The sequence below is a fragment of the Crinia signifera genome, chromosome 1 (genome assembly GCF_055691185.1).
Source record: "Crinia signifera chromosome 1, ASM5569118v1, whole genome shotgun sequence".
NCBI classification, from domain to species: Eukaryota; Metazoa; Chordata; class Amphibia; order Anura; family Myobatrachidae; genus Crinia; species Crinia signifera.
In genome coordinates this window covers 222,997,021-223,015,687 of record NC_139217.1, presented here as the reverse complement: position 1 = coordinate 223,015,687, position 18,667 = coordinate 222,997,021, and the positions used below count along the sequence as shown (strand labels likewise).

Sequence of the window (18,667 nt, the reverse complement as noted above, 5' to 3'; positions counted from 1 at the left end):
AAATACACAATTTTATAACATGTCACTCCAAAGGTGTAATATATGCTCTGCAGTGCGAATGCGGGTTGACATGTGTCGGGAAAACTTCCCGACAGATGAAAATCCGCCTTGCAGAACATATCCGCCTATACAGAATATATATATATATATATATATATAACATTAACAAGGGTTTATTAACCCACACAGTATCCGCCCATTTTAAACCTTGTCATGGATCTAATCCATGCAAATTAAAAAGTTTTTGGGGATCGAACAGGTTTCCACCAGTTGGAGATATAGTGATATGGAAACAAGACTTTCCAAAACGGAGATGAAGTGGATTCACCGTTTGAGGACCCTGGTTCCACAGGGACTCAACGGTGATTTAGAGTTAAAACCATTTTTATTTTATTTTTTTGTTTTGTTTATTGACAGGAAAAACTTTACAATATAAAAATAAAATGCAGCGATCGAAAATACATTAAATTCCATTCAAAACAGTAGCAAAAGTTATAGTAGGCCAGTAGATTCAACTGTATTGATAAAGTGCAGGTACAACAAAACGGGTTAGGCCAAGTCAAGCAGTACAAATACAATACTAGAATGGAGGATCGTTACTAAATGATTCTAGAAGGTACCATGAGGTATGTGTGAAAGAATCCTTAAGGGCCAGTTTCAGAGGTGGGTATAGGGTTTCGAACATATGGTAACCATGTATCAAAAAACTTTGCTGGCAGCTTCTCCTTTTGAAGTGATGTTTCTGTCCAGTCCATCGTGAACAGATGTGATATTCTAGAATAGGCTAGGGATATGGGGGAGCGATCGGGGGAAATCCATTGGGATAGGATAGGTTTTTTAACGGTCGCTGCCAGTTTGAGCAGTAAACAATTGCCAGGTGTTCGTTTCTTACGGGCACTAGAGGAGTAAGTGCCCCAAAATGCCCAAGACATGGAGATTAATGTCGATGTTATATATTCTTGCAGGGAAAGCCAAAGGGACTGTACAACAGTACAAGACCACATACAGTGGACTAGATCTGCATTACGGTTACCACATTTATAACAGTTAGCGTCGGGGGCTTCCCCTATGAGTTGTTTGAGTCTCGGGGTAAAATATGATCTGTCTAAGATCTTCTGGTGCATCTCCATATAAGAGGTTGAGACCAGACATTTGTTCAAAAACTGGTAGGATTTTAACATGGATTTCATAGATAATTCAGAATTTTAGCATACCTCTTGGTGCTTGATCTAGTGACAGGCTTGAGCGACAGAGGTCATGTATGTGAGAGGTCGGGATAGCTCTATCCAATCTCACATGTGCAAGTCTGTCTAGGGTACATAATGCATTATCTGTCCGAGATTATGTCAAAACAGATTGAGCATAGCTTAGTGCCTGACTATACGCAAAGTGGGGTATCTGAAGATGTGGGTATTTGTCTTGTAACTGTGTGTGAGTTAGAGGGGTCCACAGCAAGAAGATGGGCAATGTATCTGAGACCACCTAAATACCAAGATTTAAATATATTTGTGAACTGATTAGGGGTAAAATTGGGGTTACCCCATAGAGGGAGAAAAATGGATATTTGCTTAGAGGCCTTCAAAGTAGACCTGACTAACCGCCATGCCATGCAGGTGGAGTTAAGAAGGGCATTTTCCCGCACTGATTCTGGAAGAGCCTGTGGAGTCAAATGTAACAGAGACACCAAGTGTATATTAGGGATAAAACTCTGCTCATTAGAATAATTAGTAAAGGTGTTAGTCCCCGTGATCCAATCTATGGCTATCCTGTAGTTAGCTGCTATGGCATACGTTCTGAGACACGGTAGATTAAGTCCTCCCAGTTCTCTTTTTTTGGTGCATTTTAAACGAAGACACCCTTGGCCTTTTGCCAGACCACAGAAATGCTGTGAGGTCTTTATTGAATTTGACAATATCCAGGTCATGTTTTATGTTTGGCCATTCATTAGTGTCTGCCCTACAGGTATAAATACCTGGACAGACACCAATACTCCACACCTTGAAAAAGGGCTCTTTTTTGTTTGTTTTTGTTTTGTTTGGTTGTTTGGAGTAGAGGTTGGTCAACATACTCAGTGCCCCCATCCGGACTGCGGGCACTTTGATTCTCCTCCTCCACATCCATACAACTCTTTTTTGTTTGGAATTTTTTGCATGTTTTTATCTTGGATTTTTATTGTGTATTTGTGAACTGCATGGAAATTAATATTCTTTTTGGAGGAAATTTATCTTCACCTTCATTTACATGGTGGATTGGATTGCTGAAAATTGGATAAAGATACCTTTCAAAGCGCATAGGGCATATGCTCTTGGTAAGTTACATCTCCTGAGGGGGTCTTTCATCTGAAGTGTTGGCTGAATATTGTATATTTCAAAGAAACCATTACGTGCACATAGGGCACCTTCAAAAGGTCAGTTGAGGTCATTCTGCTATCTAAAAGTGTATGTGGACAGTGGATCATCCCCATAAAAAGATACCCTTATGTGAACATAGGGCATAAATCTAAGGTCAGTGTAAGAACATAAATTTAACGACCAGACATAGAAAATAACCACTAGAAGGGAACACAGCGCTGGTGATATTCCTTCTTCTTCCCATTATGTACTGAATGTCGGTTTCTAAGGAATCCTGTCTGTTGAGGTAGGAGAAGGGAAGGTAAGACCATTTGGAGACGAGATGCTATAATTTTTGTAAAGATTTTCTAATCTTGATTCAGAAGAGATATGGGCCTGTAAGAGGACACCAAGGTGGGATCCTTATTAGGTTTGGGTTTGCGTGCTTCATTGAAAGAAGTGGGGGCAGGATGTCCAGTGAGAATTGAGTTGTACAGTTTAACCAGATACGGAGTAACTTGATCAGTCAGCATCTTATAATAGGAAAAGCAAGACAAATATATTGGCGCTAGAACTCAAACTGTACTATGTCCTTATTTTAATTATTGGGGTGTAGACCATATACACTACTGTTTGCTGAGTCCCAAAACCATGGGAATAACACACACAGTAGGTTCCTGCAGCGTGATTATAGGAAATGCAAATTTCCCAACAGTAAAGATACAAAGAAAAAACATATAACGCGCTGGAAACAATATATATCTGAAATAATGCAAATATTTAATAGACTAAGAAAAATATTTAAATACACATATAGTATATAACACTGGCCAGTGATAAAAAAACAATTTCATAAAAACACAATTAGTTGCAGACAAAACCCAGTGTGGTTAATTCAACACCAATTGGGTATGACTGTTCTATTTATCCCATATATAGGTGGGGAGAGTTAGTGGCTCCCTTATATATTCGATTTTGCCTGGCCAGACACAATAATAAATGTGAAGAAAAAATATATATAAAAATAAGTAAAAAATATATTTAATACCCCTCTCTTAGATTTGAAATGAAGAGAGGGGGAGAGAGAAAAAATAAAATATAAAAGTCCAAAGGGAGAGATCTCCCTGTACCTGCTGTATGTGCACCAGTGCATTGGTGCGGCTTCTTCAGATAGCTCACTATCTGAAGAAGCCGCCGAACCCCTAAGGAGGCGGGGAAACGCGTCATACCGCTAATTCTGACTGAGCAACCTCATCTCCGGAGTGCCAGAGAGACAAGAGCCCTGTTACCTGCAGTAAATCTCCTGGGTTTGGTAACCAAACCACTTGCAATCTAACCCGGAGCCTGGATTTCCAGGAACTTTAAAAAGACTGCTGCAACACAGCCCCAAAAAACTGCACCGGTGCACATACAGCAGGTACAGGGAGATCTCTCCCTTTGGACTTTTATATTTTATTTTTTTCTCTCTCCCCCTCTCTTCATTTCCAATCTAAGAGAGGGGTATTAAATATATTTTTTACTTATTTTTATATATATTTTTTCTTCACATTTTTTATTGTGTCTGGCCAGGCAAAATCGAATATATAAGGGAGCCACTAACTCTCCCCACCTATATATGGGATAAATAGAACATCCATACCCAATTGGTGTTGAATTAACCACACTGGATTTTGTCTGCAACTAATTGTGTTTTTATGAAATTGTTTTTTATCACTGGCCAGTGTTATATACTATATGTGTATTTAAATAATTTTCTTATAATAGGAGACTGAAAGGCCATCCGGGCCAGGGGTTTTATGTGGAGGTAGAGATTAAATAACACTATTTACTTCAAAATCAGTGACAGGTGACATCAAAAGATCTCTGTTTTCTGACGACAATTGGGGGAGACGAGCTTTCTATTCTCAACTCCACGCCGACGTGGATAGTGGGGGTATGAAAAGGTCGTAGGACGCGTACCGCCGCCCCTACAGTTTACCCCCTCAGTATCACAAACGTTTGTGATACTGAGGGGGTAAACTGGAGGAGCTTGGTATAGGGATTCAAAATAGCTTGGTATAGGGATTCAAAATAGGTCAAGAAGGCGGTGGATATCTTGTCTGGGTCAGTGGTAGTCATATCGCATTCAGTTTTTATAGAAGAAATGAGCTTGTAGCACATGGCTGCCTTGACTAGGTTAGCTAGGAGCTTACCCTGGTGGTTGCCCCATCTAAAGAACCTGTTCTTTCTAAATTGAAGCTTTATATTAGCTTGTTCGGTACTTGTATACCTTCACGGCTCCCATCGCATGCCATGTGTAGTGGCATGCGATGCGATTTTACTGGGTTTTTTATGCATTTGTGATGAAAATCGCATGCCATCGCATCGCATGCCATGCGATGGCATGCGATTTTTATCACAAATGCATCCAAATGCATTTAAATTAGTAGCAAACATGTGAAATGCACCCCAAATGTCATTTTTCACACTGTACCACCCCCACTATCAACGCCAACCCCGAAGCATGGCGAGCGCAGCGAGCCCACACGGGGCGGCGGTACGCGTCCTACGACCTTTTCATACCCCCACTATCCACGTCGGCGTGGAGTTGAGAATAGAAAGTGTGGCGAGCGCAGCGAGCCCGAAGCATGGCGAGCGCAGCGGATACCTTCACAGGTATCCATGTCTTCTCGTGGGCTTCACAGGTATCCGTGTCCCCTCGCGGGCTTCACAGGTATCCGTGTCCCCTTGCGGGGCTCGCTGGGCTCGCCACGCTTCGGACTCGGTGGCTCGCTGCGCTCGCCACACTGACGTGGATAGTGGGGGTATGAAAAGGTCATAGGACGCATACAGCTGCCCCTCGCGAGCTCGCTGCGCTCGCCACGCTTCAGGTTGGCGTTGATAGTGGGGGTGGTACACTGTGAAAAATGACATTTGGGGTGATTTTTACATGATTTTAACACATGTCCATGATTTCAGTGAAAAATGACATTGCATCACATCGCATGCGATGGGGTTTTTCCCTGTACGATGCCCATCATGGGAGCCGTGATACTACACAAGTACCGCTTGCTCTGTAACTAGAGTGTCATAGGCCAGTTTGGCGTCCCTATACAGGGAACGATTTGACTCAGACGGAGAGGCCAATAATCTAGAGCAGATGGTTTAATCAGAATCCATCAGATACTAAGCCACCTGTGCTCAAGCCTGAATATCTACAAAACCTGCACTGTTGGTGTGCCTTGAGGACCATGATTGGGAATGCCTAATCTAGAGTATGAGGAGGAAACCTCTGATGCTGCACCTGAAAGTCTAAGGTGGTATTTCTTCTTTTGGGAAGAGGCATAGGCCAGAATGTGACCTCGGAGTACTGGTTTAGAGGCTTGACAAAATAGATTAATATCTTCACTCTGTGTGGCATTATCTGTAACATAGTTGAGGAACGTGTGAGTTAAATGATTTTTAAAATCCTCTGAGTTGGTTAGATAATCTGGGAAGCGCAAATGAAAGGATTGTTTGATAGCTGTGTTTAAATGTAAACTCAGTTTAATAGGGGCCTGGTCGGAGACCAAAATGTCAGCATTAGTAGCGTCCTCCACCCTTTGGAGCAAAGCGTCATCTAACAACCAATAGTCTAGTCTAGAGAATGTATTATGGTGATGAGTGAAAAAGGTATACTCTCTGGCATCAGGGTTTAAGAAGCGCCAAGGGTCCATGAGGTGGAGGGAGTCAATCAGAAGAGATAGGGTCGGCGGGGTGTGTCTATGCGCGGTAGTCCTATTAAAACCGTTTTTAACGTAAGCTTGGTCACATCACTTCTTACCTTCTAATTTTTTATTACCTTTTGTATATTTTTTTATTGTATGATTTTTTTTATTGTATGATTTTGTATATTGATTCTTATTTGTCCTTTTAGATCTAAGGATAATCCTATTATAGTATTATGTAGTCCAAATGTGGGTTAAAACAAGATGGCCGGAGCAATTGCAACGGTGCATAAAGATGTTATAAACATTTTTTAACATCTACCAATTGGTAGAGTGAAAGCGCCGCGGGATCTACGGCTTCATTTCATGTCCACATTCAAGAGATTGGGCAGCCCGTGACACGCACGGCCATCTTGTTTCCTGTCACGGAAACCCGAACATCCATGCCGCTAATAGAGCGGATCATGCACAGGTGTGCATTGAATTTGCTGGACGATTTAAAAGGGATTGGATTCCCTATTTGGACTAAAACACTCCTGAGGAAGAAGTATTTGAAACGCGTTGAGTGTCATTTGGACGGCTACACTGCAGCAAGCAGCTGCAGGTGACGCGGTATCCCTATTCTTCAAATCCCCTGTTCCGGACGGGTCGTTTGGACTTACAAGTGAATCTGCACCTTGATACATCTTACCTTGCTGTTTTGCCACTGTGGAACCTCTAATGCTGTTTTACTTGTCTACATATTGTAAGTGTGGACTTTTATTAAAAACTTGCTTGTTTTAAGGATAATTTGCACTATTTTTACTTTCTTTTTATACCCCCTTGTCACATATCCTGTGAAAGGGTAGTTATTGTTACAGGTCTCAACATATCCTGAACAATACAGTTTGAACCAGTACTTTAATATGGTGATACAAAAATCCCTTTTTTAACTTGGTTATACACTGAGCGCTTTCTGTTTATTCCATCATCTTTGTTTGTTTCTATGTCTACTAGGGTATCTTGCTGGATGTTTACCTTTTGGTTGGTTTGAACTCAGCTGCACAGTGTCTTTAATTGCGCACCACTATTGCAACTACACCTGTTGTACTCTACAGGCCGACACATTTAAGAGTACAGAAGGCCAGTGAACAAAGTCGCATGCCCCACACACATCAAACGTACTAGGGTGGGCACCCTGTGGGCCCAGGAACCTCGAAGAAAGGGAGTTACCGAAGGAAGGTTTTACCATAACTCCCCTTTTCTTCTTCAGGGTTCATGGGTCCCACAGGGATTACATCAGATATGTCCCAAAGCAGTATTTTAAGGGTGGGTAGGCGCCTGTGGGGCCAGTATAATTTGGCGCCCAAACACAGCATCTTGGGAGCAAATGTATCAAAGGCATAGAACCTCACAAACGTATGGACCGAGGAACACTTTGCTGCCTTAAACAGCTGTTCAGCGGAAGCACCATGCCGAGCAGCACACGAAGGACCAACTGACCTGGTGGAATGTGCAGAAACCAAAGAAGGTAACGGTATGTTAGCCCTTTCATAAACCTGTGTGATAGCCATTTTAATCCAGCATTTTAATCCAGCAAGTCTGCTTGTGAGCAGGCCACCCACTTTAATGAAATCTGTATAGAATAAATAGAGAATCTGAACGTCTAATAGACTTGGTACACTGCATGTAAATTTTTAGTGCCCTACTACATCCAGATACTTCTCTTTCTTGGACAGAGTAGAGGAATTTAGTGCTGGTACCACTATTTCCTGATTAACATGAAATTTTGAGACTACCTTTTGGAAGGTAGGAAGGTTTTGTCCGCAGGACAGCCCTGTCTTGATGGAATATCAGAAGTGAAGAGTAACATGACAATGCCCCCAGATCTAGCTGAGGCAATGGCCATCAAAAAAACTGCCATGGCCGTGAGCCACTTCAAATCCACTGAAGTTGAGGGCTCAAAGGGCAGCTCTGAAAGAGCTACCAGAACCACAGAGAAATCCCAAGGAACTACAGGAGGAATAAACCGAGGCTGAATCCTAAGAACGCCCTGAAAAAACTTATGTGCATCTGGTATTGTAGCCAATTGTTTTTGGAACCAGACTGACAGTGCGGAGACTTGCACTCTTAAGGATGCCAGTTGCAAACCCTTATCCAGCCCACTCTGGAGAAAAGCAAAGAGCCTTGCCACTTTAAATTGCTTGGTGTCATATGACCGAGCTTTACACCAGGAAAAGTAGGTGTGCCACACCCTATAATATATCCTTGATGAAGCTGGCTTCCGGCTTGAATCATTGTTCTTGCAATCTTTTTCAGAGAACCCCTCTTTCTCTTAAGATGGCTGTCTTTGGAGCCACGCCATCAAAGTGAGTCTCAGGCCGGGTGCAGACACTGGCCTTGACTGAGCAGATCCCGCCGTAGCAGTAACAGAAAGGGAGGAGCAACTGTCCGATGAACTAGATCGGAATTCCAATGTCTCCTGGTGCTACCAGGATTAAACTTCCCCCTTCTTGTTTGAATTTTAGAAGAATCCGACGAAGAAGAGACACTGGTGGATAAGAGTATGGAAGACGAAAGTTCCATTTTATGGACAGAGTGTCTGTAAATGCCGCCTGAGGATCTCTGGTTCTGGAGCCGAACAGCGGCACCTTATAGTTGTGTCGAGACGCCATCAGATCTACACCCGGAGTGCCCCATATTTTGGCTGTCTGCCAAAACACTACGAGATGAAGAGACCACTCTCCCAAGTGAACATCCTGACAACTTAGAAAGTCGGCCTCCCAATTTAGAACTCCTGGGAGAAACACTGCTGAGATGGCTGACACATGGCTCTTGGCCCAATGAAGGATCCTGGATACCTCCATCATGGCCTTCACATTTTTTGTGCCTCGCTGGTGGTTTATATAAGCCACTTTGGTGGCATTGTCTGATCATATTTGGACTGGTCTGTCTTGCAGCAGATCCTGTGCCAACTGAAGTGCGTTGAAGACTGCTCTTAGTTTCAGGATGTTTATCGGCAACTTGGATTCTTCCTGAGACCATTTTTCTTGCAAGGATTGGGATTCTACTATGGCTGTTCTACTAGGAATGTTTCCTGCGAATTGGCTAGGATCAAGAGATCTTCCAAATACAGGAGAACTCGGACACCCTGCCATCTGACGGAGGCTGTCATGACTGCCATAACATTTGTGAAGATTCTCAGTGCCGTGGCCAACTCGAATGGTAGGGCCTAGAATGGATTGTGATGGAGCAGTATAGCAAACCGCAGGAAACGTTAATGAGACTGCGCAATAGGAACATGCAGGTAGGCATCCTGAATGTAAAAGGATACCATGTAGTCTCCTGGCACCATTGCCAAAATAATGGACCGCAGTGTCTCCATGTGAAACTTTGACACCTTCACAAACCTGTTCAGTGATTTTAGGTTTAAGATAGGCCTGAAAGATCCATTTGGGTTGGGTACCAAAAATAGGGTTGAATAATATCCCTTACCTCGTTGTTGTTGAGGTACTGGTACAATCACTACACTGGACTGTAGTAGGGAATCTACTACCTGTTGCAGGCAGGACCTTTTTCTTTATATATTAATCGGTACTTGTTTCCTAGCACGGCACCCATCAGGTGCCATCGCATACCTTAACTTAAGGTATGCGATGGGACCCGACGGACCCGATTTTCGGGCTTTTTTTGGAGGTCTCCCGACAAATGTAAAATCGGGTCCATCGCATGCCATTATAATGGCATGCAATGCGACCGACCCGATTTCACATTGTAAGCATTGTATGTAATGTTAAATTCCTATTTAAAATCGGGTCCATTGTATGCCATTATAATGTCATACAATGCGACCAATGCGATGGACCTGATTTTACATAGGAACCAATGTTAAATGGCCCCCCATACCCAATTTTTGATTGTATACCCACCCTGATGGGTAATTTCTATGTCAAATGCCCCCCCATTGTTAACGCCACCCCACGATGAACGCCAACCCGAACGCTGCCCAGCGCAGCGAGCCCGCGAGGGGCGGCGGTACGCGTCCTCCGACCTTTTCATACCCCCACTATCCACGTTGGCGTGGAGTTGAGTTTATATAGTGTGGCGAGCCACCGAGCCCGAAGCTTGGAGAGGGTGTTATGTTGTCCCCTAGGACTTTGGGAGAGACTTTAGGTAGGTAGAAGCAGGAGGTCAGGCGTGAGCCCATAGCCGGGACCGCCGGTTAGGACGGCCACAGCGGATGCTACTCTGACTCTATTGAGCCCCTGAGGCAGATGGTAAACCCCTGCAGAGCTAGGCTTCACCTGTGGCCGCCGTGTCCGAAGGAGCGAGTTAGGCCCGCTCCAACCCCGATGCAGCTAGGTCTTTGGAAAAGGACAAGGGGTAGACGATCGCCACAGGGTGCACAAGAGGACCACTAGCTACCGGGCCTAGCTGGAAGAAGACCACTGACTGCCGGCACCTGGCCAAACCGGGATGCGACCGAGTCACAGACACAAGTGGACCATAAGAGGAGTCCCAACCAGGATACCACACAGGGGAGGCGACTCCTCAAAACACTGAAAATCAAAGGGGCACTCCCTGCCTAAAAGATCTAATAGAAGGCTAATGGGAGACGGAAAAAGAGAAAGAAGGATAGAACAGCTGGTGCGGATAATACTGAACCCACGGAGGGGCACGGCCACGGCGGGCCACGGAATACAAGGAAAAGAGACCCAGGCTCCACAGGAGCACTTACGTGACCCACGAATGATGGAAGGTGTGGGCCGAGTGTAAGCACGCGCTGAAGCTGGGCTCTGGATGTTGAAGAATGCTTGGCGGATACAGGATCCTGGCCGACGCTGGACACTGGCTGAAGCAGGACACTGGGTGGAGCAGGACACAGGATGCAGCTGGACACTGGCTGCAGCAGTAGGACACTGGCTACAACAGTAAGTCACTGGCTGCAGCAGTATCCTGGGACCGAGAACTAGGAAGCCTCGGGGACCGGAGAAGCAAGGCTGGACAGAGCAAACACACTCTGGGGACCAAAAAGCTATAACCGGCGTCTGTGCCCAGCAGACGCCAGCTATTTATTCAATTTCCGCGCCACCTGACTAACGTCAGGTGCGCGCGTCTGCGGCCGCCGGGCGGAATCTCCGGGACGTTGCCTGGCAACGTCCCGACGCTCACTGTCAGAGTGAGGCTTGGGACGCTGCCCAGCAACGTCCCTGGCCGCGTCACTCTGCGCCGCATCCGCCGTCCCGGACGGCGGCGTGCAACAGAGGGGACGCGTAATACGTCTGAAGTAATGCGCGGCTCGCCACGCTTCGGGCTCGCTGCGCTTGCCACACTGTATAGGATCAACTCCACGCCGACGTGGATAGTGGGAGTATGAAAAGGTCGGAGGCCCCTCGCAGGCTCGCCACGCTTCGGGTTCACGTTGATCGTGGCGTTAACAATGGGGGGCATAAATCTGGTCGGTCGGGTCAATCGCATCGCATGGAATTTGGTTGCATGCGATGCGATTGACCCTATTTTTGCAACCCGATTGCATACAATTAAAATCGGTGGCGCCGTGCTAGGAAACAAGTACCTATTAATCTTTTTTTTAAATTTTACTTACACAATTTACAAACATAAAACATACTGGTCCTAGGGTCTGCTCATCATCCAAAGCATGTTTTGTTGTTCTTTCCTTATAAAGACATGTGCGGACCATGCTACTATCTATACAGACACATAAATACATTATACATATATGACAATCGAGTTTGCAGTGGCGACCCCCCCCAGGTCCCCTTACTAGATACGAATAATCTTTCCTGGCCGCTTGTGTGGTTCCGTTGTGCGGAGCCCCCTGGTGGTTTTTAACCTCCTGTCGACGGCGGGTCTTATTTTTGGCAGAGGTTGTCCATTGCCGAAGAGATTAGTCCACAAAAATATCAGGGCCACGCATCACTATTTCAAAGGGCCCTCCACATAAACAGCGATTGTGTGTGTAGGGCCCAATTTCTAAGTGATCTAGTCATTCAGGTTGGTTTGCAAAAGCAAACACCTTCCTTAACCCCTTCCCGACATTTGACGTATATATACGTCATGGTCGGGAAGTACTTCCCGACCGTTGACGTATATATACGTCATGGCTTTAAACTGTCACCGCGTCTATAGACGCGGTGACAGTTTGGAGATGTCTGCTGTCCCTGACAGCAGACATCCCCCCTCGCCGCCCAGGGGGGGCAGGGGTGCCCCCCCCGGTCGGCGATCGCTGCGATTGGCTGTTCAAAAGTGAACAGCCAATTGCAGCGTTTTCTGTGTTACCGGCGGCTAAGCCGCTCGGTAACACAGAGATCCGTGGTGATCGGTGCTGTTAAGTACAGCACCGATCACCACCGAGCGGCAAACCGCCCTCCCACCCGCCCGGCAGCACGCCCTCCCTCCCGGCAGCCTCCCTCCAGCCCTCCCTCCCACCCAGCCAGCAGCCGCAGCGCCAGCCCCCCTCCCACCCCCCCCCCCCCCCGCCAGCAGCAGCACAGTTAAAAATTTAATTTGGGGGTTAAATTCATTTAATATAAGATATATATATATGTATATATATATATAGATATATATATATGTGTGTGTATATATATATATATATATATATATATATACACACATATATATATATATATACACACACATATATATATATATATATACAGTGATCGGTGCTGTTAAGTACAGCACCGATCACCACCGATCGCCAGCCCCCCCCCCCCTCCCACCCGGCAGCCCCCCTCCCTCCCACCCACCCGGCTGCCGCAGCGCCAGCACCCCTCCCACCCCCCCGCCAGCCGCAGCGCCAGCCCCCCTCCCAAAGCTGGTGACTAAAATGGGGTCACTTGTGGGGGGGTTCCACTGTATTGGTGCTTCGGGGGTCTTGCTAATGCGACATAGCACCCACCATTCATTCCACCACCAAAAATCACTCCTTCCCTTCTGAGTCCTGCCATGCACCCAACTGGTATTTTTTGGTCACACGTGAGGCATTGCCGTACTCTGGAGAAATTGGGGCACAGATTTTGGGGTGCTTTGTCTCCTTCATTCCTTGTGAAAATAAACAATTTTGAGCCAGAACTGCATTTTTCTGTAAAAAATTACATTTTTTTACACAAAAATGCAGATCTGGCTCAAAATTTTTCATTTTCACAAGGAATGAAGGAGACAAAGCACCCCAAAATCTGTGCCCCAATTTCTCCCGAGTACGGCAATGCCTCACGTGTGACCAAAAAATACCAGTTGGGTGCATGGCAGGACTCAGAAGGGAAGGAGTGATATTTGGATTTTGCAGCACAGATTCTGGTTGAATGACCCCCGAAGCACCCATACAGTGGAACCCCCCCACAAGTGACCCCATTTTGCAAACTACACCCTTCAGGGAATTCATCAAGGGGTATAGTGTACATTTCAAACCCCCAGGGGTTTCACCAATTTTGATACAACTGAGCTGTGAAAATGAAAAATTAATTTTTTTCATTTTCACTGCCCAGTTGTACCACAATTGGTGAAACCCCTGGGGGTTTGAAATGTACACTATACCCCTAGATGAATTCCCTGAAGGGTGTAGTTTGCAAAATGGGGTCACTTGTGGGGGGGTTCCTAACTTTTAGCATCTTATGGTGCCTAGAAACCTACATGGTGCCTAAAAAATAATCTCATAAAAAGGAGGCTCCAAAATCAAGTAGGTGCTCCTTCTATTATGAAGCCGGTGGTTTGGTCACCGTGCACACTAGGGCCACATATAGGATATTTATGAAAACCAAAGAATTGGGGGAATCAATTTTTAGTCACATTTCTCTAGTAAAATCTACTGTGTTCCTTAGAAAAATGTATTAAAATTGCAAATCTGCAAAAAAAATGAAATTTTGAAATTTCACCTACACTTTGTTTTAATTCCTGTGAAACACCTAAAGGGTTAACAAACTTCCAAAATGCTGTTTTGAATACTGTGAGGGGTGCAGTTTTTGAAATGGCATCATTTATGGGGGTGTCTCACATACAAGTCACTCAAAGTCACATCAGAACTGACCTGGTCCCTAAAAAAATCAGTGTTTGACATTTTCTTGAAAATTTGAGAATTTGCTATTCATATTTGAAGCCTCCTAGTGTCCAAAAAAATGAAAAGGAGGTTGAAATAATGATTGCAACATAAAGTAGACATATGGTCTTTGTTAGTTATTAACTATTTTGAGTGGTATGTTTATTTGTCTCACAAGCAGAAAATGTGACATTTTGCAAATTGCAAAATTTTCCATTTTTTCACGACATTTTGGTATTTTTCACAAAAAAACACAGACTGTATCGACCAAAATTTACCACTAACTTGAAGTACAATGTGTCACGAGAAAACAATCTCAAAATCACTGGGATAAGTAAAAGCAAAAAAAAGTTATCCCCACTTAAGTGAGACATGTCAGATTTGAAAAAAAGGGCTCTGTCATGAAGGCACAAACTGGCTCTGTCATGAAGGGGTTAATGGACAAAACCATGTGCATTGCAGGTGGGCAGATGTAATATGCAGAGAGAGTTAGCTTTGGGTGTGTATGTTCTAACTGAAATCTAAATTGCGGTGTAAAAATAAAGCAGCCAGTATTTACTCTGCACAGAAACAAAATAAGTCACCCAAGTCTAACTCTCTCTGCACATGTTACATCAGCCCCACCTGCAGTGCACATGGTTTTGTCCATTAAAGGAGTTTGCTATTGCAAACCAACCTGAATAGCCCTTAGTATCGCTTAGAAAATAGCCCTTTATCGCTTTGTGTGTAAGCTCCATTAGTGACTGGTGACAGTTTGTGGTACAGTACTAAAATCGGTACTCTTTACTTATCATGGCGCCCATCGCGGGCATTGAATGCACTAAAAAATCGGGTGTGACGCGACCGACGCGATGCCCGCGATTTCCCATAGGGAACAATGTTAAATGTCTCAATTGACCCGATTTTCCTGTTCAATGCCTCAATTGACCTGATTTTTCCATAGGAAACAATGTTAAATGGCCCACAGAGGCCAAATAGGCACTCTGAAGTGTGAAATGGCCCCCACAATTGTTAACGCCACCCCGCGATCAACGTGAACCCGAAGCGTGGCGAGCGCAGCGAGCCCGCGAGGGGCGGCGGTACGCGTCCTACGACCTTTTCATACCCCCACTATTCACGTCGGCGTGGAGTTGAGAATAGAATAGTGTGGCGAGCCACCGAGCCCGAAGCGTGGCGAGCGGACGCGGATACCTGTGAAGCCCGCGAAGGGACGCGTTTACCTGTGAAGGTATCCGCGGCCCCTCGCGGGGCTCGCTGCGCTTGCCACGCTTCGGGCTTGGTGGCTCGTTGCGCTCGCCACACTATTCTATTCTCAACTCAACGCCGACGTGGATAGTGGGGGTATGAAAAGGTCGTAGGACGTGTACCGCCGCCCCTCGCGGGCTCGCTGCGCTCGCCGCGCTTCGGGTTCACGTTGATCGTGGGGTGGCGTTAACAATTGTGGGGGCCATTTCACACTTCAGGGTGGCTATTTGGCCTCTGTGGGCCATTTAACATTGTTTCCTATGGAAAAATCGGGTCAATTGAGACATTTAACATTGTTCCCTATGGGAAATCGCGGGCATCGCGTCGGTCGCGTCGCACCCGATTTTTAGTGCATTCAATGCCCGCGATTTTTTTACCTGCGATGCCCACGATCAAAATCGTGGGCGCCGTGCTAGGTAAAGAGTACCCTAAAATCTTGCTTCATCTGTACTTCTGTAAACTAAAATGACGTTCTAGATTTCTTTCACCAACTATTTACAAATATATCATGAATTTTAAATGTTTGTTCTAGGAGATAATTTAAAGTTCTCCTGATTCGTGAGGGTAAAGCACTTTAAATATGTTGTCCCTTTTCTTTTCAGACTTTCCATCTGATTGTCAGAGTGTCTTTTTGAATGGCGAAAAAATTAGTGGCATTTACAGAATCCAGCCAACCAATGCGCAACCTTTTGATGTTTTTTGTGAAATAACAGCCGGTGAGTCTTGAATTGTATTTATGTAATTTGCAGTTTACATAATAGTGCCCTACTTTATTGCTTTACTTCCTTTCATTGCTCTCCATACCCCAAGCAGTAGCATTTTACAAATAAAATATATTTGTGTGTATTTCAGGTGTTTCATGTGCTTATACATACTAAATGCAAGATACCTCTTCCAAATATAAAAATATTCCAAAATACGCAATAATCCTTTATCCAAAATTCTTCTGGTCCCGAGCATTTTGCATAAGGGATACTCAACCTGTATATGGTTGCATTTTAGATTTGCACTCACATGAATCAAAAAGTAGTATGTTGATTCATGTGAGTGCAAACCTAAAATGCAACCATATACAGGTTGAGTGAAAATGAAAGTTTGTGTACTATCGCAGACACTGAATTTGGATGCCAAGCAATCATGTCCTTGCACATATTTAGTGGCCGTTACATGTTATTTGTCCAGTATTGAAAGATGTAGCCAGCATAGGTTTTTAGCAAAAAAATTAAAAATAAAAGTATATTTTGGAGTATAATTTGCATATGGGACACTCAACCTGTATACAATTCATATTCACTTTTAAGAGTGGTATTAAAACACCTCTAGAACATTTTGTTTTATCTGTATAATCATTAATGTTACAAAAGTTATTCAGTATGTTTCCAACATATTTACAATAAAATAGTTTAAATATTTTAAATAGATTTGTTATGGCTATTCTTCAACAAAAAGATTGTTGTTTTTTTATATGGACAAAATAACCTGATCATAGACTACATAAATAGAAATGTTATTAGAAAGTGCTATCTGCTGAAAGTTGCATTTATATTCATTATACACTTGGTATTAAAGTCTGCATATGAGGGGGTATTTACCGAGATCTTCTAAACTCTGTGTTCATTCAAGATTGCATTTTTTGGCAAGGACTACATCTCAGTAACTTACTAAACACAAAACCTGGCAGAGTTTTCTCATGCAGAAAACTCAAGTAACATACCTCCCAACTGTCACGATTTTAGAGGGACAGTCCCGATTTTCGGGTCCTGTCCCGCTGTCCCACCCGCGGCAGGCATTGTCCCGCTGCGGGGGGTGACAGTTGGGAGACCCCCCAATCTAGTAGAATAGACGCTGTGCGCATGCGCACAGCGTCTATTCTCGTATGAAAATGAGGTTGCGGCTAATTAGCATAAGCCGCGCCCTCATTTGCATACACCCCGCCCCCTTTTCGCCGCGCGAGTGTCCCTATTTCATCCGGACACAAGTTGGGAGGTATGAAGTAAGAATCAAAAGACCATCGACAGGACTTCCCATGGGCACCACTACAACTCTGCAATTTACTATCATTCGTATCTACAAACCCTGTTTGTAGAAGCATGCACTGATCAGTGAGATCCATGCAGTGCTTCTGTGTGTAAAAGTAAGATAAAATGTTAAAAAATAAATAAACAGCATAGGGTCCCTTAGGGTCCCTCCCTCATACTGTAAGTATAAACAGTCCAGGCTCTTTGAGCTTATACTGGATCTAAAAATATGGGGGGGGGGGGGGGGGGATGAAGGGTCCTCCTGTATTTAAAGAACCAGCACCAGGCTCATGAACCTGTCCTGGTTCCTAAAAGACAGGGAAAAAATATGTAGGGGGTCCGCCCCATATTTTTTTTCAGCCATCACGGGGCTTCACTAAGGGTAATGCCACACACAGTGAACACAATGGACACAGCTGAAACCCAAGGCTATGGGTGGTGAGTGCCAAGTTGATAGCAATGCTCTTTCAAAATAAAATTTCTATTATGTTTAACCTGTGGAACTACAGGTCCAAACAAGCCTACCTGACATGTTGTTACCTGGAGAACCACACCTACATAAATACATATACTCGTCTACATTCCCATGTTGCCCTTTGGTCCTCTTCTTCAGTGGTAGTCCATAGGAGTACACGTAAAAAATATATATTTTTTAAAAAGTCACCTAATCCAGTGTAGATCGCATTCTCTTCAATCCAAAGTAGATATCCATGGGGTAAAAAATAACAAACCTCAAGTCTCGGCACAAGGCAAACTTAAGAGAATCCATGCATACACATGAATTGATTTTTACCCGACTGGGGGGCTTCCAATTCTGGAGGCCATATATTCAGAAGGATATTAATACATTAGAGACTGTACCAAGAAGGGTAACTAAAATAGTGCATGGCATATATACTACATAACTTACCTGGAAAACTAAAAGATTTTAACATGTATAGTTTAGAGCAGAGAAGGGAAAAAAGGATATATACTTCTATCAAGGGTCTTAATAAGGCTCAGGAGGGAGACATTTTTTAAAAGGAGAGAAGCATAAGAACTCTAGGACAGTGGTTCCCAACCCTGGTCCTCAAGTACCCCCAACAGTGCACGTTTTCCAGGTCTCCACACAGAATCACAGGTGAGATAATTAGCTCCACCTGTGGATCTTTTCAAATGTGCCTGAATAATGAGTGCACCTGCCGAAAGACCTGGAAAACGTGCACTGTTGGGGCTACTTGAGGACCAGGGTTGGGAACCACTGCTCTAGGACATGCACTGAAATTGGAGGGAGGGAGGTTCAGTGGGAACGTGAGGAAAAATTGCTTCACAGAAAGGGTAGTGGAGAAGTGGAATAGCCTCTCGTTAGAG

The 18,667-nt window shown here is 44.4% G+C and overlaps 1 protein-coding gene across 2 annotated transcripts in view; it reads left to right on the top strand.

Annotated features, from left to right (window-relative positions):
* The window catches only part of ANGPTL4 (angiopoietin like 4), a 183,471-nt gene that overhangs the window by 124,374 nt on the left and 40,430 nt on the right, over window positions 1-18,667 (top strand). For both annotated transcript variants that reach the window (XM_083179321.1, XM_083179320.1), the window contains exon 4: window positions 15,902-16,015. In XM_083179321.1, coding sequence (XP_083035447.1) covers window positions 15,902-16,015 — 114 coding nt within the window. The remainder of the gene's footprint in view (window positions 1-15,901; window positions 16,016-18,667) is intronic.